Source organism: Kryptolebias marmoratus, linkage group LG3, assembly GCF_001649575.2.
Source record: "Kryptolebias marmoratus isolate JLee-2015 linkage group LG3, ASM164957v2, whole genome shotgun sequence".
NCBI lineage: Eukaryota > Metazoa > Chordata > Actinopteri > Cyprinodontiformes > Rivulidae > Kryptolebias > Kryptolebias marmoratus.
This window is the reverse complement of record NC_051432.1, coordinates 2,397,779-2,422,583: the sequence shown is the minus strand read 5'-3', so window position 1 is coordinate 2,422,583 and position 24,805 is coordinate 2,397,779. Positions and strand designations below refer to the sequence as shown.

The 24,805-nt window shown below is 42.8% G+C and overlaps 1 protein-coding gene across 1 annotated transcript in view; it reads left to right on the top strand.

The window, feature by feature from the left end:
• The window catches only part of usp43a (ubiquitin specific peptidase 43a), a 191,987-nt gene that overhangs the window by 14,921 nt on the left and 152,261 nt on the right, over positions 1-24,805 (top strand). Inside the window, exon 2 of the mRNA XM_017427695.3 lies at positions 5,575-5,733. Coding sequence (XP_017283184.1) covers positions 5,575-5,733 — 159 coding nt within the window. The remainder of the gene's footprint in view (positions 1-5,574; positions 5,734-24,805) is intronic.

The window sequence follows — 24,805 nt, the reverse complement described above, 5'->3', positions numbered from 1 at the left end:
TCTGCTCACTTGTTAATATTTTCAGATGGAGCGGGAGGCGAAATGTGCTGTTACTGATGGCAAACTTCTGAAAACTTAAAAATAGACAAAACTCCCAAAATGAAAACAGGACTCTCCTTAAAGAAACCCACTCTATACTGGGCTGAGAACCAGATCCTTTGTCTAGACCGATCAATAGATTAATCTCCCGACTCTCTCCACCCACCTTATCCTCTCGGTGGCTACTTCGGAGCTGTTTGTTTAACGGCGCGAGGGTCACGTCTGAGGAGTGTAGGTGTCAGGGGGAAGTCGTTATTTCAGCCCTCCCGTTATTCTCTTCACAACAGTCTGACACTGACATTTACTTTCTTTTGTGTCTACATCGAAGAAGGTGTTCTTTTTCTGTGAGTTTCTATAGTCCGTTCAGAATTAACATGATTAGAAAGAGGGATTTTTGCATCCGAATCAGTGCTACCGTGCTGGCCGTTGTTCTCCCGCCTGCTCTCAGGAGTCACGCTGCTGGGGACGTCTTCGAAAGGTGACAAAACTGCAGCCACGAGGAGACGGCTGCAGATGTGCCGGTCGCCCCGCTTCTCCGAGCGTTAAACAGACGGGAGCTGATTTCAGCCCGGCTCTTCTTCCTGCCACATAGAGACAGCAGGAACTCAGCCACGAAGGACAGTGACAGATAGTGACTCGCCTCTTGAGTTGTTTTTGCAGAAACAAGCACAATCTGATCATTTTTTTTTCTGTTTTACTGCTTCTGGAGAGCTGGTACGTCCCATAGCAGCAACTAGCACTGTTCACACTGTAGGTCTTAATGCTCAATTCAGATTTTTTTTTTTGTTTGGATCTGTTTTTTTTTTTTGTTGTTGTTGTTTTGTGTGATTGTTCACATTATAATTTAAATGCGACCGTCATCAGACTTGAGTGTGAACAGTCTACTACCCTGAAGCGACCCGCATCCACAGAAGAATTCATGCTGGGTTTACAGAAGTAAATCTGGATGCTACTCATGTTAGCATGTGTGTATCAATTCTGAAGTCGTGCAGTGGGAGCCGACTGTTATTATCAGTCATGCGTGGTTCATCCAGTGTTTACATTTGATCTCACTGCCTCCTGCCTACTCCGACGCAGAATTTAATTTTTGGAATGGGAACGACGTACTGAAAGTGGAAACAGACGAGCATTGATCCCATCGTGCTAGTATCTGTACGATCCGACACTATCGTTTGTATCATGTGTTGGTGTAATCAGTCATCCAGGACTTGGGAAATCTAAAACGTTAAAAAAAATAATAAAACAACTGGATTTGGAATCTGTCGCTGAAGACGTGTGGAGTTCCAAGCTTTAAACCGCATGACGTTGGTATCAGTAATATCAATATTTGTATCAATCTGCGATTTCAATGTTGGATGAAATGCGACATGACTGTTCAGACTGAGGTAGTTTTGGAAAAATGTCGGCTGTGTACCCAACTTACAACCAAACATGAACGTATCCTGGGTTGGATTTGGAAAAACGAATCTAATTTGTCACATTCAGTGATTAAAAAAAATCAGATATGGGTCACAGATGGGCAAAAAAAAAAATCGTGTTTGAACCACTTCTGCTTAAAGGGCGAACATAGCCTAATTACTTGTTTAGGATTTTTGTCCAAAACAGACTTAGACAAGTTATTGGACGGCCAATTAGTTAGACCAATTACTGTTATTTTGTAAAAGAAAATGTTCTGTATTGGGCACATCAGAGTTTACTAAGCAGGTTAAAAAGCAGGCATATCTTTGGGCAGAGTTGTTGCACTTCTTGACCTTGTTTTGTTTCGTGCTTCCCAGAACGAGGGTGCCTTTTTATAGGAGGATTTGTTTTTTTTCTTCTTTAGTTCATCTCCAGCAGACCTTATAGGAAGTTGATCAGAATAATATGGGAAGGTTTAGAGGTGTACTGGTACTTGTGTGTGTCCTGAATCATCACAATACAGATATTAAATGAAGAACATGTCACAGATACCACTCATGTAGAAAAAAAGGGGTCCACATTTGTTTTTAACTGCTTTTTGCTAACTGCTGCAACGGAAAAGAAGTACAGTCAAGATGCTGTCTAAAGCACTTCACTCCAAAGCAAAGCAAGAATGGAGAGTTCAAATGAAACAAAGGAGCTTGAACACCTGCTTGTTTGTTGTAGAGAAGTTTTGTTTCAGGTGATCGATAGCAGAAGGTGAGAGGTAGGTGTACGGAAAGCCGACTGGGTCATCATTTGCACACTTTAAAATGCCTTCTGGTGTCTAATAAACACAGTTAAATGTGTCACCTGAGAAGTTCAGTTCTGTATTGTATTTTCTTTTTGTACAATTTTCTTTACAAAAGAAAGAAACCTTACAGTTTTAGTTTATAAAACATTGTTTTGACACATGGCCTGTGGGACATAATTTACACTACAAACTACTTTATTAATACAGTAAATTAAAGCTTTTTTTTTTAAACAGTTGCATGCTACCTTAGAGCAGTGGTTCCCAAAGTGGACGTCGGGACCCCACAAAACCGCCATGAGATCATCTCCAGAGTTGCAAAACAAAAATTACACGCATGCTTTTTACTATAATTCTTACAGAAAACGGCAATAATCATAAATGAGGGGAAAGTAGTACGAGTTTATTCTCTTTGCGTTGTCATTATACCCTTATTTATGTACTTATTAAACAATGTTTGTGTGATTCCAAGAATATTTGGGGGTTGCAAGTCTCTGACATTGTTTGTTGAGGATCAGAAGCCAAAAGGATTTGGAACCCCAGCCTTGGAGCTTTCTCCATCATGACCCCAAAACCGAGGTTTGTCTCTCAGATGCTTGTATTTAATTGGTTAGAAAGGAACTTCTTAAAAAGTGATATCATCACTATGATGATTGCCAGCCTTCACTAAACTGTAGCACAGGTAGTAATGTGAACTGATCTGCCTCGATCCCCAGGGCTAAATCCCCAAAAAAACATGCAGTCACTGCCAATTAATTCAAAATCAGATCAGTTGTAATGTGTGTGAAGGGTTCAATTATGGGCCACAAACAAACCGTTCGGCATCATAAATTGTCCATCAGCTTTCTAAAAATTGGCACCGGCGTTGGCCACTGAAAAACGCTAATTGGTCAAACTCTAATACAATGGTCTCCTCTCATTCTGTATTATTTATTTATTATTGCACTCATTGCAGAGTCGGTGCTGAAATTGTCTAATTCCTCAGGGTTTTAAGCAAAGCAACTGGACTTCTTGTAATGATGTGTCCGTCTGTCTTGTTGTTTCTCTTTCATTCCTTCGGTAAAATAAAATTCCGAGATACAAACTGACGACAGGAAGTGCAATTTGTCTGTTTGCCTAAGTGTCTGTGAGCCTGAGTGACACGTTCACAAAGTACATTTATAAACGGACATCAGAGTGATGAGTAAATCTAATATTTCAAACGGCCTTTCTCTCACTTGTGTACAGTATTTTAGTTGGAGAGAAAAAAAGGGTACGAATAGTCATCCGTCTCTCCTCCTTTCAGTTTCACCTGTCCCCTCCCCCCAACGACTCAACCTGGTCACTAAAATTTCCAATATTTTCCTCCTCCCGTCATTCTTTTTTTATTTATTTATTTTTTTAATTTCCACATCTTATTTTCCTGATTTAGTTGTTTTCTCCCGTCTCGTCTCTGGGCCTGTCACAGCCGTGCCGTCCGATTGACGCAAAGTCGCAAAGAAGGGAGGACCGGTCCACTGCAACTTTTGCCAGCATCTGACCGTCTCATCATCAGACCGTCTCCCGTCTGGACGGCAAAGGAAAAGGGTGTGGGGAGGAGGAGGTGCTCCCTCCAGTGTTTATATTTAGATCCTGGAGCACTGCAGGTATGATGTGGTGATTTTTAATGAGGTGCGCAGCAGAGTCTGGATCCTGTCAGTCTCTCTCACACAGAGCGAAGGAGACTCGGAGCGGCAGTCTCCTGCAGGAGCGGTGATGCAGTCGTCCGACTTGTCCGATTGTCCTGATTGGATTTAGACTGAATGTCTGTTTGTGGAACCAATACAAAGTTAGAAAAAACAAACACAAAAAAAAGGATGTTGTAGAAAATAAAAGCATTTTTCACATTTACTTTAAAATTTTCAGCTTTGTAAGTCCGCTATGGTTCTCATATCCATATAAATGTTCTGGATATCAAGTTGTAGCTCGTCGCAGTTTTCCCGCTCCCCCCTTCACTTTGAATGATGACTCTGTTGTGACACGACGATCAGCCAAGATGTAGATGGTCTTCAGGTGTGCCACAAGGATGGAGTTGGCGCCCTATTTCACGTGACGGACTGTGATAGGTGTCTGGTAGCTCAGAGCTCGCACAAAACATCTATAGTGAGATCAGTGAGGTTTATCATTGCATTGGCAGCATATTGAAGTTTTGGTGGGGTGCATTGTGGGAGCATATCCATGGCATGAAGCCTGCTTGACTTGGTGTTGGGGAATTCGAAGCAGGACTAGCTACGCCGGCCCCATGCCTAGGCCATGACACCATAATTCGGTTGGCATCATGCTAACGTGGCGTGAGCTTCTATCTGCGCACAGTTAACATCATAGCCGCTGACATGGAACATGTTAAGAGCAGCTTGCAATGGAGAACATGGCAAAACAAAGCAACCTGGCAAATACCATCACGATTGTCTTCACACTGAAGGTTTCCCAAATGTGCTGCGATCCAGCTACGTTCTGATGGGTCTTGCAGGTCGTGGAAAGCGTAGCAGTGTCATCATCAGGGGCGAAGGGGCCCTAACACGTCAGAAAATGTGGCTCTTTGTTGTAACCTGTTTTGTTTCCAGATTCTACACATATTCTCTGTTGGGACCAGTCCAATGTGGGTGTTCGCTTTAATCTGGAGCACATCTATCTCTCCCAGTCAGATTGGTCTGACCGGATTATTCATCTGTATTGTTGCCCGTTCCGGTTCCAGTTGACCCCAAATCCAAAGAAATTGACATATTTCACGTCAAGCTTGACATAAGACATTTTTAATGCAGTTGTAGGTTTTTATAGAAGATTAGAGAGTAAGTAGTCTGTCTTTGTAATACTTTATATTAGGGTTTGAAAAGGTTTAATGAAATTTCTCCAGATGATCCCACTGTGTTCATTTCTTTTGAACATGTTTAATGCTTCGTGGGCAAACTCGGATCTAATAAAAATCCAATGCTGCACTGAACCTTGGGTAACTGGACGAATTCCTGAAGAGATTTTTGATGGTGCCCGTCACATGGTTCGTTTCATCTGAGGCAGCCATCTTGAATCGGGATCTAGTTTGGGTTTTGCTTTCCATCTTTTTGGCATAATCCCAAATGTTTGGACCTTTTTAAACGTTTTCTCTGATTTTCTCCTTGTTCTGTCTGTTCTCCATCGCTTATAGGGTACGATTAGCGTACTGTCCGACAGTAAGAAGTGTTCATGTGAACCGTTGGTGCCCACCGAGCAGAACGCAGTCACTCCGGATTAAACAAAGCATCAAATCAAAAAGTTATTCTGATTGCTTGAATGGTTTCAGCCCTGATATTTCCTCCAAAGTGATTAATCATATTGTTCTTTGTCCTCCTCAGAGCATAGTGGCCAAATACGCCTCTCAGTTTCGGGGAAACTCTCAGCATGACGCCCTGGAGTTCCTCCTCTGGCTTTTGGACCGAGTTCATGAAGATGCCAATCCCAGTCCTGACAACAACAACAGCAGCAGCAGCAACAAGACCAAAGTCAACACCAAGGTCAGTCCTAATGCTCTTTTTTTTTTTTTTGCCTGACTTGAAATAATAAATGTATTCAAGCTACTCTGTTGTATGGTTCACAGATACAAAAAGTCTTATGTCTATTTTCTGAAATCCTGAAAAACTAAACCAGAATTTTGTTTTGTGTCAGAGTTGGTGACAAAATGACCTCTGCAGCTTCTGGAAGTCGTTCCCAATTACAGCATTATTAGCCTAATTTATATCATCTGAATGTTTTGGATTGTGCCTGGTAGGAACAGCGTACCAGCCTTTCAGTTTATTGCCCACAAAGACAAAAGAAGAACTCTATGTCCAACACAAATTAGGATTTCTGATTGTTATTGCTGCTGTTCAGTTCACGCTGATGCTGGACACAACGTAAGTGGTCCAGCTGTCTCTTCCAACCTGCTTGTTGGAATGAGTTAAAGATTCAACCAGAAGGCATTAGGCTGTTTTTTTTCCTTTAGACAGCAGGGACACACACAACTATTTCCCTGCCAGGTGTAAACGGGAGCAGAAGTAGAAGTGGGAACCATCTGCTCCAAGTTTCAGATTTTGCCGCGGCATGCTCAGCTTGCCCCCACGCTTCTGTAACAATGAGACGCCGAGAGGAAATATCAGGCAGGCATAACACGACGACGGCTCTGAATATAAGCTGATGTCTGTGAAGAGCTAAAAAGTAAAGTTAGATTTGACTTTGGTTGCTGGCTTTGTTCGAGTGCATTTCAGTGCTGTCTGCAGCACGCACTGACAGGTTCTGAGACAATATTCGCTCCCGGGTTTTGATTTGTTCTTTGCAGGCTTAGGTTCTTCTTTATTTCCACAACCTTATGGCAACAGATCAAAATAATCTGATTTGTTTGTCTAACTGCATTTGATGCCTTGGTTTGATTAGTCTATTGCCCCTTTTTCCACCGGCTCTAAAGGTCCCGGCTCCACTCTACTCCGCTCGCTTTGCGCGCGTTTCCACCGGCATTTTTTCGAGGCCGGTCCCTGCTTCTTTGGTCCCTGCTTCGGAGTCGGGCCAGCCGGGCCGGCCCTGCTTCGTGGGTGGAGCAAGCTTAGCTCCTGTTCACTCATTGGTCGTGGGTGTGGCCAGATGCAACCATAAAGAGCGAACGGTAGGAATATAAACAACAGCGTTAGCTTACCCTGTAACGTTTAGCCGTCTGTCCCCCAGCTGAAGGCGCTGTAAAGCCTGAAATCTCCGGCGGATAACAGCTGTCCTACTCCGCGCAACAATCGCGGCATCCAGAGCATTTCTTCCACTGCGCCTCTCTTCCTGAAGTCTCAGGAGAATCCCCATAAGTTTAAAAAACAGCAACAACACAGGGCCAACGTTGTCCACAGCGCTGCTGTTGTTTCCACAAATGGTGGCACATTTCGGTAGCGCGGCCCCGCCCCCCGCAACACAAGGAGGCGTTCCTCTGCTACCGACCAAACTGGCCGGTGGAAAGCGTTGCATTTTTTATAGAGCCGAGCAGAGTAGAGCGGGACTTCTGAAATAGAGCCAGTGGAAAAGGGGCGTAAGTGTGTGTAGCTTGTGTTTGTTCAGAGTATGTTTCCATGTAAACAGCTGCGAAGCCTCGTTTCTCCTGACGTGTCTTCACGAGGAACGAGGACGGACGACGGCTCTCTTCGTCCGTTTGATTCTGTCTGATTGGTCGTCGTTCCACTCATCCTGTACCGACGAAACTCGGGGGAAAGTTGCCGCTCGTCTCGCACGCAGACAGAGGCAGTGGGGGGGGAAGGTGCAGCTCGCTCAGCTTAGGATGGCAAATCACGTTTAATAGTGGTCTTTTGTGTTGATTACTATGTTTTTGAGACTGGAGCCGAAATCAAATCAAGTGCACAGCCTTACTGACCGCCTCGTCTGCGTTGTGTGCGTGCTCGCCATTAACGGTCCGGGCGCTGCACTTCAGAGTTCCTCAACAGGTTGTTGCTAATGTTAAAGGATCCAAAGATTCTAACCCCCCAGTCTCCTTTCTCCACCATCGCAACATAAAGAGAAGTCTTGGAAATACCCTCTGTCTGCCCGGTTCATGTGAGCTGAATAACTTTGAAAAAAAATGTCTCCGTGTGGCAGGAAGAAGATGCCGACTCCTATTTTGGTGCGTGGATGCATTCAGCCATAAATAAGGTCGCTATTGAAAACTGGGTTGCCATGTCGAAAACTGGCAAATGTGTAAAACCCCACCCCATTTGTTTGAGGAAACAAATACTTTTAGCGAAATACAAACTGGAAAGCAGAGTTTCCTCACATGGTAAAGGTGGCCAAAGATCAATCTATAGCCAAGGCCACTATTAGCCAGCCTCTGCGCCTGGTGGCGGATAAAATGGCTCCCTCTGCTCACCAGGATACATCACTCAGAGCATTATCACCACAATAAGGTTAATACACTCTCCCTCCAAATCTTTATCAGCAAAGCTGTGAAGTAAGGCTTCATCCCTTGCGAGAAACACCGTCGGGCAGCCTGTTCGAGTGTCATCGATGACGTTTAAAGTCTAAATGTGGAACATGTAGACCACACGTGTCAAACTCAAGGCCCGCTGGCCACATCCGGCCCGTGGTAACATTTTATCTGCCCCCTTATGAGATCTGGCCCTGCAGTCTGTGACAAACTGAGTCTCTGTTGCTTTCTCATTATGCTTAAAAATAAAACCTGAGCCCATTTAATGAAGCCTTCTTGCGATATTGACTTTGAAGCCAAGAAAATGAAGTTTCAGTTTCTCAGTAATCTTTGATTTTGATCTGAAAAGGCCAACAGAGATCAAACGGGACCGCTCCAACTCTTGTTGATGAACTTGCAGCCAAGAAACGATGTCTGACTTGAGTTAACATTCATCATTAACTCAAGTGTCTACTTCAGTGTATGTTGTCTTTTTTTTAGTATTTTCTTCTTGTTTCGAAGTCAGTGTTAGTAGCTGCATGGCTGGAGTTTTGTTGATGCCTTTTTAGCTGTATTAATGGAGAATGCTAATGACATCTAAAGTTTGATCTATTTTCCTTTGTTCATTAAAGTCTGTTTGTTCTAAATCCTATAGAATATGCAACTATGAAAAGATATTTAATGTTGCTATATGAATGGTTTGATATATTTAATTCTAAAACCAGAGTTAATTTATGTATTTTTTTCATTAAATATTGATCGAGATTGGCCTTAGGCTAGGATCAAGTTTTTAATTTTGGCTCCCTTGTGTAACTGAGTTTGACTCCCCTGATTTCGAGAATATTCAGACCTGTCTCATTCCTGTTGGATGAGCAGTGTGTGTATCCAGACGGTGGGACAGTAAGTGGCGAGTAGCATTTTGTGCAGTACATAGGTAGTTTTATTCAACTGAAATGGTTCCTGAGGTTACTGCGCCGAGTTAAACGTCTAATTACAAGACAAAAGCTCGAGATTGGTTCGTTAATTTAATCGCATGTAACAATTAAAACGGGGCAGCCCATAACAAAGCATTTTATAGGCTTTAAAAGTAGTTCGCATTAAGTTAAAGGAAAGAACAAATCCCTGGCATTTACAGAATCCTAACTTCCCCGCTCAGTCAGAAAGTCCGTACGATCACACGCTTTTCATTACAGCTGAGATTTTCAGTGAGTAATCAAAAGTCAGGTCGACCTTGCTATTTATAGGTTTCCTTCTGGTGCGTGAGATCGCCTTGTGTTTTGTTTCAGATCGTTTCTGCGCCTCTCAGGGTTTTACCTCCACGCCTGCTCGCGCTCATGCTCTCTTTTTAAATACCAGAACGCTGAAAGGGAATCGTCTTTCTGTGCCTTTCAAGGGTAATTTGTCAGGTGATAAAATAAGACTGTTGGAAGCACGGAGTGACAGACAGAAAATAAATTGGAATAGTGGCTGAGTTGACTTGTGGGAGGCAAGAAACTGACTGAGTACTTTGTTGTGATACAGCTCATAGACCTCAGAATGACTATTATTCTTATTATTGATTCATCTGGCAATAAGTATTCTACTTTATCTACTTCTCTCTTTTTTTAGAACATGGTTCCAAATTCAGCAGACTTATACCCAAAGCCTTTCAGTTCTTGTTTTGTATCAACAGCACACCACGAAGTATAAACTAATCAAAAGAGCTTCCATGAGATGAAATGGAGCATGACAAGTTCTCAGTTTGATAAATGGTTCAAAATAGTCAGCTCAGTCATTTCTGCATCAGCTCATCAGCTAACCAACATTTTCTTTTGTTCTGTTTTGTTTCCCATTTTATGTGATTTCTCATACAACACTGTGCATTTTGTATCAAGTTACTTTGATTTAGGAACTTTTACAAAGTTCCTAAATCAAATTAACTCTGAACAGGATGGAGTGATTGAACTGAAATGAGCTGAGAGATTTAAAAACGATGAAATAAGAAGTAAAAATTAGTTGGAAGATTATTGGACAGCTCATGTCTCCTACATGAAAAACTGTAGAAATACACAAATCAAATCCAACTTTAGCACCCTGCATATAACTGGCTGGAATACCGCTTTACAGCAGATTAAAAAAAAAAACAGAACTATAATAGAAAAGAGACAAATCAGCAAACAATAAATTAAATACAAGCTCATTTAAAACAGTGGTAAGATATTAAAGGAGCTGCTGCTCCTTTGCATCAAAAGGAGTCAGCTGAGGTGGTTCCGGCATCTGATCAGGTTGTCCTTTGGAGGTTTTTCGTATGTGTCTCTAGCGACATGACCCAGAACTCGCTGGAGGGGTTATGTAACCTCTCTGGCCTGGGAACGCCTTGGGATTCCCCAATGGAGGAGCTGGAGAGTATCGATGGGGAGAGGGAGGCCTAGATTTCTCTCCTGGACCTGATCACAGATAAGTGGTCGAAGATGGATGGATGGATGAGATATTAACGTATTAAAACAATGGTGACTCTTACATGAAGGGACTGAATTAAATGTGACCATCTCCACCTCCAGTGGCCTCCAGAGAACAGAACTTCTCAGTGTTGATAGAACAGTCCACTTTATTGATGTGAACCACTGGTATGATATCAATTAGGGCTGCAACTAATGATGATTTTGGTTTTTTAACAACTGATCACATTTTTTGAATTAGTCAAAAGTTATTTAAGTCCATCTCTCTTCCTGTGGGTGCACCTCCTGTTAATGTAACATAACGCTGCAAACAAAAATATTAACCTGTGAAACATTTCTGAAACTGTTTAAACTGATGTGTTGATGATTTCCTTTATTGTGACCAGCACAATCAAATGAAACTCGTTAGTCAATGCAAACTGAAATTCATGTAAGTTTGAATGATGAAAAGTGTAAATATCTAACTAAAAATAGCCACCTGGAAATCCAAACATTTTAAAAAGGGCTTCAAATAAAATATAGTAACAAAATAATACCTGTTTACAGTTTATAAAAAATGAATTCATAAACTTACTGTTGCTGTGTGGCAGTATATTATGCCAAAATGTAACTGAATAAGATGACATGTGCATTGCACATAGAGGTATGATGTTGTAATTGATCTGACCATTGTCCCTAAAAGGAAAAGAAAAGCAGAGGAGAAAGTCTAAAGTGAGGACATTATTTCTTACAGTGATCTAGTCTGACGGCTGTGGGCAGGAACGACATTGGGTAGCGCTCCTTCCTGCAGCGGGGATGGGAAAGTCTGGTGCTGAAGGAGCCGCTCAGGGAGTGGGAGGAATCGGCCATGATGGATGCTAGCTTGGCCAGCATCCTTCTGTCCGCCACCTAAGTGGCTGTGGATCAGTGGTTAGAGCAGTTGTTCTCCACTGAGAGAGATGGAGGTTCGATGCACTCCTCATTGCCTCCGATGTGTCCCCCATCGGTGTATGAATGGAGTTTAAAGCACTGATTAGTCTCCATAGAATGTTTTATTCAGATTAGTTTTGTAGAGCTGTGTGAATGTGTGTGGATGGGTAAATGTGGGCAGATAGTGTTGTAAAGCACTTTGAGCGCCCTGAATGACTAGAAAGGTGCTGTATAAGTACAGTCCATTTACCTTTCACCTCTTCGACTCCAGTGGGCCGCCTAAGACAGAGCTTGCTCTCCTAATCAGTTTGTTGAGTCTCTGTCTGTGCTGCCCCCTCCCCAGCAGATGATTGTATAGAACATCGCACAGGGGCAGAAAATGTGCAGCAAAGAGCCCTGCACATACCCGAGGACCTGCAGACGTCCTGGACAGAGTCCCAGTGTTGTCAGTCCAGTCCAGTTTGTTGTTGAGGTGAACACCCAGGGGTGCTTAAACCAGTCTGTTATCTTAATGACTGAGCCCTGATGGTTACTGGTGTGTGGGGAGAAGATTTCCTGCAGGAATTAACCACAAGCTGTTCGATCTTCCTAGAGTTCAGGATCAAGTCCGAGATGACCCCCTCTGTACTCCTACTCTAATAAATAAATGTCTTACATTATTTACATTAGGTGGAAGGGGTTTTCCCAACTACCCCTGACTTATTTACTACTTCTAACTCATCATGTTTGCAGACATAACTTAATAGTAGTGGTGATTGTTGCAGCATTGATATCAAAAAATGTTCTGTCTCATTGGTGTTTATGCCTGACAAGAGTGCTTAATGAGCTCCTTGTATCCGAGTTAGTTCTCTCCTAATACACATGTAACTGCAGCTGTATCGTCATCACTTTGAAGGCTGGAACTGGTGGTGTATTTTTCTGCCCTATTATCTCTAATCACGTTGTCTTCCTCCGTTCGTTCCCTCACACATTCATCTGGGGCAAAGCGACACACAAAGACAGGCTGTCTTTTGGAATCTGGCTAATGGGAATGCAGCTAAATCAATGAATCCACCCATTCATTCTTTAAACCGCTTATCATATCAAAGCTCACGGGATGGCTACAAGTCATCCCGGCATGAATTAAGTGAGAGGCGGCAGCAGAGAGTGGTCACGGCGCACAACGTATTCTCAACCACGCTTGGACAGTTTAGAATGTCAAGTGTTTTTGTAACGTGCCAAGTGAGACGCAGCACTTTTACACAAAGAGCTGTCAAATCAATATCAACATGCGGAAAGATCAACATGATGTCAAGAGCTTGTTAAATTAGATTTTCAGTTCTGAGAAATGTGGCAGCAAAGCATCTGAAGCAATCAATTGCCTGGACTCTTACATTAATCTGCCGGTGTCTGTGCAGGGAGCTGTTCAGAAAAAAACAGCCCACCTTATTCAGCGTTTGAACAATTTGCGCAGCAATTACTGCATGTTTGCGAATCCCAGAGACCCGAGTGCAACGGCGGCATACAGCTGTCGTACAGCAGCACGTCCTGCGCAACGCCAATTGAATTTTCTGAGCGGCGACCGAAAGCGAAGCGTGTAAGTTGATGTGTTCCTGTTTCGAGAGGCGCTGGTTGCGTTTGTTTCCCCCCCGTATCATGATGGGAATAAAAATGAGTCTGACAAAATGTCACGACATCAGACAGCTGTGGAGAGGCAGACACGGCTCAGGTTTTTGGCTCCCCCAGTGATGGCTGCTCAGGAGGGATGGCGATTCGCTGCGGTGCGGTGTGGGGGGGATCTAGCTGGGTCGCAAACCCTGCTTGTGCAGCGCACTTGCTCTACACGCAGAGTGACCAGTCCAGCAGCTTTGCCCAAAAAGCATTATGTAACGCGGGGCTGTGAACACACAGGAAGGCAGCTCAGAAATGTTAATCCTCCCTCAAATGGAACCTCATTTCACCTCACCGGCGCCACATTAGCAGGAGTCCGCACCCTCTAACAGAAGACCATTGTTAACACAGAATCCTAACGCCTCAGTCTCCTGCCTCCGTGTTTTGGGTGTTCACACTGTGGGGCGAGACGTTCCCTAGTCCTGTTTGTGATTTAGGAGGAAGACTAATACGAAGGCCGCCTGGCCTTTCAAACAAAGATCTTCCATAGGCCCCCTTCAACTAAGGAGGATCAGCTGCAGCAAACAAAAACCCCTCACAGATGGTTTTCTCTTTAGGGCTGCACAATATATTAAACATTTCCTGATATCACAATATCTTTGTGCATTATCAGTATCACAAAAATGGACCCACCTACTCTTCTCAATGCCCACAGCCGGCACATGGAGGGATTACCCAATGTCGTGTTTGAAATCTTCATTGTCATTGTGGAATATCCTTAAATGTAAAAAATAGTCAAAATGGTGCCACTATGCCGGTTTACCCTCTCACACATCAACCATTTTGGATCTGTCACTGTCTGCCTTGGTGGCTCAGACAAACAACAGCAGCAGGTTGACGTCAACCCCCAACGCAGCCTCAGTCTTTGATTAAATCATGCCGAAACGGGGCAAAGACCTCTCACGCCTGGCTTAAAAAAACATTTTGTAGTTGGGATAAATGTTAGAATTATCAGTTTCTTTAACAAGCATAAAATAAATGGGGAAATTTGCCTTTCTCTGTTAAATGTTTTCGATTTAGAACCACCGTTGCGATGCCTAGTTTGGTGTATATCTAAGTGCTACAAAGTTTGAGTTAAGGTTGTCATAACTTCTTGAAGGGGCGTCCCATTTCATAGTGCAATATTTTCACCATTTCTCCGCATGATTTCAAATTAACGGAGTAGAAACGTGTTGGAAAGGGATTTGGCATAAGAGATGGTTGTTTAAGACAAATCAGTGATGAAAGGAGCTGATTATCAGAATTTTATTCTTCACATGTTGCTTCATTGACAGCTTTTGACTTCGAAATGGCTTTTTTTTCTTTTTTCTTGACCTGCTCGATGCGGTGTTGGAACAGAGCTGCAAAATGCCTTCGAGCCGAGGCCAATTACATGATATTGAGTGTTTTATAACTGGTGCATTACATTATCCCTTCAAGCCTCTCAGCGCTTCTCAAAACACGAAGACAATTTTTTACCCCCCCCTCTGAAGTACCTTGATATGTTTGGAGAGGAAACCGACACCTCGGGCCATTTTTTTATGAGTGGGATTCGAAGTAAGTGCACTTAAAAACTCATCTGTATTACTCTGTTGGCCGCCGTTGGATGGGACGTTTGCCAGCGCGGCACCGGTGCCAAAGCTCCTCGTATGCAGCGGTTCCATGATAGATGTCGATAGCGCTCGGCATTTCTGCCCCGGGTGGGTTGACTGTGGAGAAAGAGAGAGGAAAGGAAGTCTCCAGGCCCCGGAGGCAAGCGGCGAAGACTTTGAAATCGGGTGAGTGGTTTTGGGTAAAGCGAGCCAGCTCCCTTATCTACAGGGACACAAATAGTGAGTTTGATATCGCTCCACGAGCTTTTAACTCCAGTTCTTTGGGGAGTGGAAAGCCAGCGTCAGTGAATGAGATGAATCAGCTGACAGGCGGGGTTACGGGGGAAAAGCTGAGGAAAGGTCCTTAATCTGGTCTGTCCATCATCAGCCAACACACCTGCCTCCTAACGCCCACATTATTGTTAGGCGTTTGTACTATGAAGATGTGCTTGGTGCTATTTTTAACACACCCTCCAAACTAAAGTACGAAATGCTTCATGACATGTTTATACTGATTTTTTTTTTTTTCGTTGTTCTTGTTGTTGTGGCTCAGCACGGTAGGAAAAACGAGATCAGATTTTGTAGAAAGCTAGTAGCACATAGTTGGTAAGGAAAAGGCAAATGTTGCAGTCCTCTGTTCTGGAAAAAGTGATGAAATAAGCTTGTGACGTTGACAGAAAACCAAGATGTGGTCTGTATTTTACATTTTAAATCTAAACATTCATCCGGTTTTAACATATTCACAACTGAGAACTTCAAACAACTTTATGACCAGTGATTAGTAATATATTATTATATTATTATTAGTAATGTAATTAGTGATAAGTTCTGATTAAAGGGACTCACTGCAAAGTATGAAATGAAACAACAACAACAACAACAAAAAAGGTTATTCTGAACTATATCAAATGGTGCAGTTTGTAGTTTCTCCAGTAGTTTTCCAGATATGCAGTGCAATACAATGCAATTCTGAAATGCAGGTCCACACTCAATGTAAACAAAACACTCTGTGCTTTGTGTTCTGTGTGGATAAACAAACGTGGCTGGTAAATTTCCACCTATTTTCAGTCACTTCAGCTTTTTCTGTAGGTAAACAAAACCTTGTGGTTGTTGGCATCTGGTCATAAAACGCTCCTTAAAAGTATTTATTTTAAGGACATCTTTAACCAGCCATATGAGGAAAACATTGTGTGGATTTTGTTTCTTTATGAATTTATTTATTTTTGTCCAGTCTTCAAGACTTTGCAGTCAGTACAATTTTTAAGACGGTTCAATTTCAGTTTGGGTAAGTGTTCAAAATTAGCACACAAAAACACATGAATCACTACAGTGGAAGGTAAAACTAATGTAAAATCTTGAATTCCAATCCAGATTTGACAAATGAAATTGGCTATAAATAGCATACCAGTACATAAATAACCACACTTAAAACGTAACTTATATTTTCCTCAGCTTTCTGCTTGATATTCTGTATCACCCGTCCATTCAGAATCTTGGCTTGTGTGCTCCCTTTACAGCATGTGCAGTAGAGTTAAAGTAATTTCAGTTTGTAGAGTTTTTCAGAGTTTTAAGGTGAAAAAATCAACTGGTTCGCCTCCTGAAGTCTCAAAATCCAAAATGGCTACAAGTCTTTATATTTCAGTAAATATTTGTATTTGTATTTTAGTAAATCGGTCCTGTTCATAGTACTTGAATGCTTACAATGCTGAGGTATCTACCATCTGCTTGTACTGCTGATGGCAGACAGCCTGGTCGGTGGACACAACAGTTAACGAATCATAAAGGTTTCCTGACTTGCCACTGGAGCACCGTTAACAGTTTGATGTCATTCCCTCAGAGTTTTTGGTGGCCTTAACTTTTGTTTTGATCCATCCCACCATGCTGTTTGGCACAACTCCATCTGGTAAGCACTGATAACTCCTCTCCCTTTAGTTTCATCCGTTCTGACTGACTGCTGGGGTGTGTGAGGCGTTTAACCTCCTGTGAGGTCGTCTAAAACCGAAGAGGAGTCGAGGTCGAATCTGGGTCACTGGCTCACCCATCCATGATGTGTGTTTGTGGAGTTCACGTGAAGAGGCTTATGTGGCCTAAATGGTACCAAGGAACCTGAGACTGGCCCAAGTGATGGCACTAACGAAGAGTCTAGATGTGCAATTTGTTGTTGTTTAGATGTGTTTTGTCTTACAGAGAGCGATTACCAGACAAACCCCTGGTTGCCGTCTGGTCTTTAGTGCTCGATTCCAATCTGGTGTCGGTAACATCAAAGCCAACGTGCCCCCCCCGCCACCACAGCCACAGCCCCCATACTTAGACGACAACTCGAGTTTTTAAGTTGAACTGACTTTTTCAAGATTCCACACATTTCATCTGACGGAAGTGTAGAGCTAGGATTTGTGAAGGAGTTGGCTTGTTTTTGAGTCTTACATGCTTTTAACATCCCTGAAATGGGGAGTTTTTTTTATTTTGGAAGAAAAGACGTAGAATTAGTTGGGACGAGCAACATTTTTTACACATTCTGTCAAAATGTTTGGATGAAACAAATTCAGTCTTTTCGGCCATACTTTGCATATTCTGGCATGTTATGCAATGCTTCTCTTGGAATTTTGTAAATGGCTGACAAAACTCAAATATTCCAGTCCTCTGAGGGTGTTTAGTTGAAAGAACTGAGCTTAAAATGAGTGAAAAAGCAGCCAGGGGTCAAGTGAAAACCTTCGAAGCACCTTTAGAACGCCGGTCAGTTAGACCACTTTAAAGGTTCCTGGAAAGCCAGGTTCACAGTGAGGTTTCCAGCCATCGCAGGCAAAAGAATTGTGAAAAAAAGCTTTGGCTGTGATCTTGAATGGGCGTTCTGCGTTCATTGTGACAGGATCACTGACAGCCAGCTTATCACTCTCACAACCAAAAGATGACCTTTGACAAATGTCCGCCGACTTCTTGTTCCTCAGTCAAAAGCTCGTCCACAGCCTTGTTCTTTTTCTTTTCCCTTTCACTTTCTTCAAGAGTCTGGATATAAATAAAGAGCGTGAAGTCCAGCTCCTAATTTTCTCTTTTTGCTGGGCTGATATTTCTGTTAGAGTCTGATGCGGTCCAGATTTTATATCAAGTTTGCATAGTGTTACAATTGTCTTAAACTGCAGTGAGCCAGCTTGGCTTTTCAAGAAATAATATTGTACAGTGCTTTATGTAAGTGATAGGAGTGTAACCGCACATGTCTTTGTACTGTCATGGTTTGGTACAGATGTCTGGGACGAGTACAGGGAAAAGACGATGATGATTATTATTGTAGTTACAGGGGATCACCTCTTCCAGAGCGGGCACACATCTTTATTTAACAACCACAACAGAAAAGAAGGAAAGGAAGATACTGTCTAAAGTGTGTATGTCAAACCATGCGTGGCTGGTTCAGATGAGCACTTAGAAGCTCGAAGACCTGCCTGGTTCATTTAAATCAGCTGTGGGGAAACGCTCAACGGTCTCAGAGAGAGGCAAGAGGTACCCAATCCTGGTCCTAGAGAACCACTGTCCTGCACGTTTTGGGCCCGGTCCCAATACACGCACTACACCCTACGCCCCTCTATGAAGTGTGTACTCAGTCGAAGTGCAAAGAAGGGTTCATGTGCGCAGGTTACAGGCATGCGAGAATTGGGACAGTATAGGAAAAGAGCACTCCAGAGAATTGGGACACACTACGCACTCAAACCCTTCAGCATGAACGTACATTTGAAGGACACGAGGGTGGAACGAGGGTGCATGTGCGAGTATTGGGACCGGGCCAATACTGTTTTTCTGCTTTGACCCACCTGATTTGAATGACTGAGTGATTAACAGACCTGCTGAGAAGCAGGGAAACAGCACAGATGTATGGCAAGCAATTCTGTCATGTTGTCAGCTTGTTGAAAAGCACTACGGCAAGCCATTTGTATATCTATTCAGTACCACTGATATGAAGCATCATCTTCCTCACACGATTACTCAGCAAGCTAAGAAGCTAGGTTAGTGTGTATGTATATATATATATATATATATATATATATATATATATATATATTGGATGATGGTATACTGTTATGATTTTTTTAAATATATTTTTGTAACATTTTTCCAAGTCAACTTTCTGGAGTTTGGCATGCCTTTTTTTTTTTTTTTTTTGGACACACGCCCTGCGGGCTACTAGATGTAAATGACAGGAGAATTTGACTTTTTAAAAATTTTATACTGAAGGTACCAGTTGACAAATCCTACTTTTCTGTATATGACCTACTACTTTAGACCCTCCCCACTAAGGAGGGTGGTTTGTTTTTATGTCTCTGCTTCGGGGACAGCAGTTCAAGGTGACCCTCGGACTGAGGTACATCTCAAATTTGACCCTTACACCGAGGTATGACCCGATCGGTGACCCTCATACTGTGGTACCTCCCAAACTGTGACTTGAGTGTATCCTTACACCCCTACCAAGTAGGATGGATAATGTCAGTTTCTGCAGGGTTGGAGTTTTTCTAAATTTTTACTGTGAAATAATCACAGAATGGCCGGCTCATCTTCTTTTGTTTACCACTTTAATGGGATTTACAGGAGTGTGTTATTATTATTCTTTGCCTTTTTAGGAGGTTCTCTGTTCTAACCACATACCTTTTTATAATTGGGTGTTTTTATGGGGCCCAAGGGCCTGTCCTGATCTGTTGGACTGTTATTTTTGTGTTTGTGGTTTAGGTTTAGAGCTGAGGTTAATGTGCCTTCATATTCACTTTAAGTAGCCCTTTAATATATTCTGTGTATACTTTTACCCCCTGTTTTTGCTTTTCTGCTATAATTCACTTTTTCTTCCTCGTGCTTTTTTAATGTCGACCTTATCCACTGATGTAATATTTTCGGCCTTATCTCCTCTTATCCCACCTGCTTTCTATTGAAATGAGGCCAGCTTTGACGGCTCTTTTGTTGTTTTTTTTTCTTTTTTTCTTTTTGCATCTCCTCTGGATTGGAGGAGGTTATAGACCATATCTGCTGTTGTCATTGTAGAAAAGACTCTGCTTGCTTAAAAAAAAATTACCTTTCACGGAAGTCTCCTGTATTTATCCACTTTGTTGGGCCATTCCTTAGAGTTAAAGTAAATACAATAAACTGAAGAAGAGATTAGACATGTGTAGGGATTTTTCACTTTAAAAAGGGTGATTTTTGCAAACCATGTGTTGTGTTGTGTAATACTACTCCATGCCACTAGGTGGAGCCGCTAGTAGGCGTGGGGGAGAAAACGGTAGGATGAGGGGGAGACAATGTTAAGAAGGAAAAATGGCGTTGTGCTCGTTCGGTAGTTGGACTTGATGTGCTGCGTTAAATAAAGACACAGGTATCTAAGAACGTGTCTTGTTCTTACACCATTACACCATGTAAGAAAGAAAGGTAAAGAGAGGTGAACTGGACCCAGCTAAATTCATTACTTGCAGCAGTAGTTGAAAGTTAATTACAGAGGTGAGGATTTGGGGTTCAGGGGTGAAAATGGAGATCTACAGAACCATGAAGACCGAAAAATATTTCTCTGTGATCGTGTTTTCCTTTTTATTTCCAATCAGGCGGCCTGGACGGACCGGTTCAGAGAATTCATGTGTGATGGTTCTGTGCATAAACAGTATCTCTGAGGCGGATAGCACGGACAGAACCTGTGAGCTCAGGGGTCTGATGGAACATGGGCTCTGCGACTGAACCGTCGGGCCGTAAGAGGTTCTAAAAAATTAAACATGTCCTCTCAGGACATAGGGTGACCCAGGGAAAGCTGCGACATCAGCCCAGTGATTGACTGAGGGGGGGCATCCTCCCTGACGACCTCGCTTCTGTCTGTGTTTGGTGGAACAGTGAGTGGAAGACTTTTTAGGAAGAGATTTGAATAATCTTGTTTATTTTTGTTTTTGTTTTACATCCTGGCACACAGGACAGATATGCCTGCTGGTTTGCTGCTGCTGGTTGTTCTTATTTCAGAAAACTCAACCCAGCCCACCTTGTATCCACAGCTGTTTTCTTCTTCTTTTTTTTTGTTTTTGTTTTGCTGCAAAGTATTTCCGAGGTTGCAGAATGCTTCTCCTGGTTTCCGATAATGTTTCATTCTTGTCCTATTTGTTTATTCTGAAATTACTCAAAACCATGCAAAGTTGTGAAAATGTACAGCCAGTAAGGCTGTACCATTAACTGATGGTGTACCATGAGTGCCATTTTATATTTTGTTGGAAATGTTTAATTTATTGCGTTAATATTCTATAACTTTAAGTAGTCCCAGAACATCTGATGACTAAAAGGCTGCTGGGACTGAGAGAAATGGATAGAAAGTCGGACTGAAAGTATAAGTGAAAAGTTGGGGTTCTTCTCCTATAAAAAAATATATATTTTGAAAAGTACTTTGACACAAATTATGACTTTTTAGGTTTTTTAGGTTTAAAATCCTAACGCTGAGAAAAGAAGGTGATCATATTGTTGCCTGTGTGTGTGTATAATGTCTTTATATATTGTCTGTTAGCAAAATATGTCATAAACCCTGAGTTGGACCTTATTAAAGCTCTCAGGAAGTGATCATCGGGTGCACGTCTACAACTGATTAACTTTTGGAGTCAGCCCAGCTCAGGATGGCCACTTTATCTGATCATCTTTAGCCAACACAAAAGTAGCTACAACCCAGTTAGTTTTATAGATATCCAGACAAGATTGGGTGTGGGAGTAGCTGAGAGTCATTCCCAGCACATACACAGAGCACTAACATGTCCGGCAACATCTTCAAACGTTTGGCGCGCAAGGAATGTCAACGAAAGTCCATCTGGTGGACTTGGGCTGCACCAGTCAGACAAGGAAGCTGCAAAACATCATCATACTTATTCTTTTGTTTTATATAATGAGTAGAAATTAACTCTTTTGAAATTTGTTGATAATCCATTGCAGCTGTTCTATTTATAAATGATACGATGGTTTGCTGAATGTCTTACTCGTGTGACGGTTCTGTGTGGCGCTGGTTTTCCCCACCCTGCAGCTACATCCATTCATTCATTCGTCCCTTTAAAGCCCTCGGCTGTTTGAACCGCCCGGCAGGTTGAATGGTTAGACGGAAGCCGTAAAACGAGCCCCGCGGCTTCAGGTGCGACGCCCCGCGTGGATCAGTGCGGTAACTAAAGCGAAGGCGGCCTCCTCGTGGCCGTCGGTCACTTTTATCCAGTCACCCTGAGTGTCAGGACGGCGGTGAGGAGGATTCCTCCGAAATGGCCCCGTGGGTTCAGTGTGGCGTTCAGCAGCCACTGCCCCGTGCCGCCATCCGTACGATCGGCATTTGGAACGGAGAACCGGTCCTACTAGTGAAAGAGCGTTTGGTTGGCTTGGGTAAACAGATGTCTCGCGAGCGGGGTTGGTTGTTCACGATGGTTTCCACGCCCCACTCCTCCTACGGGCTGTTTCTTCCTCGTGCGGTTGTGTCTTCCGGGGACGCCCACGGGATTGTCAAACAGGACCTGTCCCCCGCTATGCGGTCCAACCTGTTCCTGTCACCTGATTTTTATTGTTCGGAGCCGTCCTGAACAGAAAACACTGTTATCTCCCTCAGGTTACAAGGTTGTTACAAGCATGCTCAGAAAACCCTGTGCATTAAAAGAATGCATTTGATTTTTAAAAAGTACACCCTTACAGTAAAAATACTTGAACTTATCATGTTTTTTTTTAACTTTTGGTCATATATGTTACCTTGAAAAAAATGCTTGAGTAAATTTTTATGCCTGAAATGTGTTCTCCACGTGTGAAGTTTGTGTTTTTTTTCTTCAGGGGTTTGCACGAGGAGGACTCAGACAATATGAACACGTTATTGTGGCGTGGTTGTTTGTTTTGGTTTGTTTCAATTTATTTTTCTTTCTGAAGCTCAGAGCTAACGTGCCAGTGTGGCAGATGCTACAGAAGGGATAAAAGGTTTAAATTTGATACAAAATGTAGCTCTAGTTACACATTCGCCGCACTGATTTGTCTGCGCAGCCTCTGGGAGGAAATATCATTGCGGCAGATGTCTGTAAATAAATTTGAAGAGTCTCTTCCTTCCCTTTCGTCTGCCTCACAAGACATTTGACTTCCTCACAAACTGATTATCTTGTGAATTTTCCATCTTCGTCGTGTACATCAGTTGACAAAGAAGCCAATCAAATGGAGGATGTTTTTTTTGGTCGAATTCAGAGCTGCACATTTCAAAACGGACCTCAAATTTAGAAAGAAAATGGAGTTCCCCTAACTTGGAGGAATTTTACTCAACATGAGCTGTACATCGTTCATCATTATCGGAGGAGCTCGGTCCAGTTCTGTTTACTTTACACCGTATATGCCTGAAACAGCACGGGGTAAACTTGCATTCTTATGCTGATGATGCTCAGTTATATTTATCCATGAAGCCTGATGAATTCCAAGCATGTCTCAGTGGTATAACAAGCTGGAGGACTCTGAGTTTTCTGCTTTTAAACTCAAACAAGACGGATATTTTGGTCTTTGTATTTCAACATCTTAGGAACTAACTTTCATTTACTCTGGATGGTATTGAGCTGGCTTCCAGTGAGGAGATCTTGGTGTTATTTTTGATCGAGAAATCTCGTTTAACCCTCACATTAAAACTTACCAGGGCCGCTTCCTTCCTCCTGCGTAATATAACCCAAATTAGGACCGTCCTGCTTCAGAGAGATGCAGAAAAACTGTCCTATCTTTGTGTTCATCGTCTCTACTCACCACATTTCTTCACTCTGCCTCTAACCTTATATCCTCTGTTCATCTTCTGACAGAAACGTTGTCCTGTTCTCTAAACCCCAGACGGCCGCTCAGCCTGGTTCTGCTGGAGGTTTCTTCCTGTTAAAAGGTTCCTTTCTGCTTTCACCCTTTGTGCTTGTTCAGGATGATGAATGGCTCTGAAGTCAAGTTTTTATTACTTGATATATGAATTTGACTGAACTGTATTATAATTAGCATGAACTGACTTCATAAATAAAGTAGATTAACGATTTGGACTTATAACCTTTTGCATTATGCCCTGAAGTGACATTTAATGTGAATTGATGCTATATAGCGTAAATCAACTGAACTAATCCAAAATAAATTAGTCATATAGGTATATTCATTATGTTACTTCAGATGGTTTCTTTTTTTTTTTTAGCTTTGGAGACTCATTCTTAAAATCAGCCCCCCTTCCCAGCAGACCTTATTCCTCTTACTGCAGAGCGGCGTGAAGCTTTGGGGGTTTGGAGCGCCGACAGTGTTCGAGTTTCAAGTATTTCTCGCCTGTCCTTTTGCACCTTATCTCTCCCGCTCCTTACCCAGCATGCCTAGCGCTGATCAGCTGTGCCGCCTAGGGCAGAGCTCGTCGTCTTTTGAAGCTAATAAACTCTCCACTTTCCATCCCGGTGACGTTAATTCCTTTTATTTCTCCAAATGTCCAGTGTTTTGCCGGGGAGTAAACACCTCCAGCATGCAGATTAGACACACACACACACACACACACACACACAGAGATGGCTCTGGTCTTTGCTGCCAAGGCAGATTTGGCTGTCAGAGCTCTGCTTCTAGCTCTTGTCCGAGGCGGCCTATTTCATTTATTTATTTATATCCCCCCCCTCTCTGCTTCTGTTTTGGCTCTGCTGGCATCGCCATAGTAACAGGCTAGCTGTGCCTGGTGCTGTTAGAAATGAAGTGGGCACACGAAACGCCCTCGGGGGACAGGTCTGAGATCAGAAGGAAGGTACTGTGTACTTTTGTTGTTTTTTTTTTTCTTTTGGCAACAGTAAACGAACAGCAGTGGGTGCAGTTTTGTCAAGAGGTCTCGGGTCTCGTTTCTGATATCCGGCGGAGTTGAAAGCAAGAAGCAAGGGTGAAAAGCAGTCCGGGATGGCCTCGCTGAGCAGAGGGAGAGGGGTTCGAACGCTCGTGGCGTCCGGCGTTATCTCGCAGCTCGCCTTGTTACCATAAGCCAGCTTTGAATGGGCCGAATTATCAGCTGAAAGAATAGACGTGACTCAGCTGGTTGAACGCACCGACAGCATTCATTCATTCATTCATTCCTCCTCTGCTCTGGACCACGGCCTCTTATCTGTCTGTGAGTCAGTCCCCACTTGGCTCAGAACCCCCC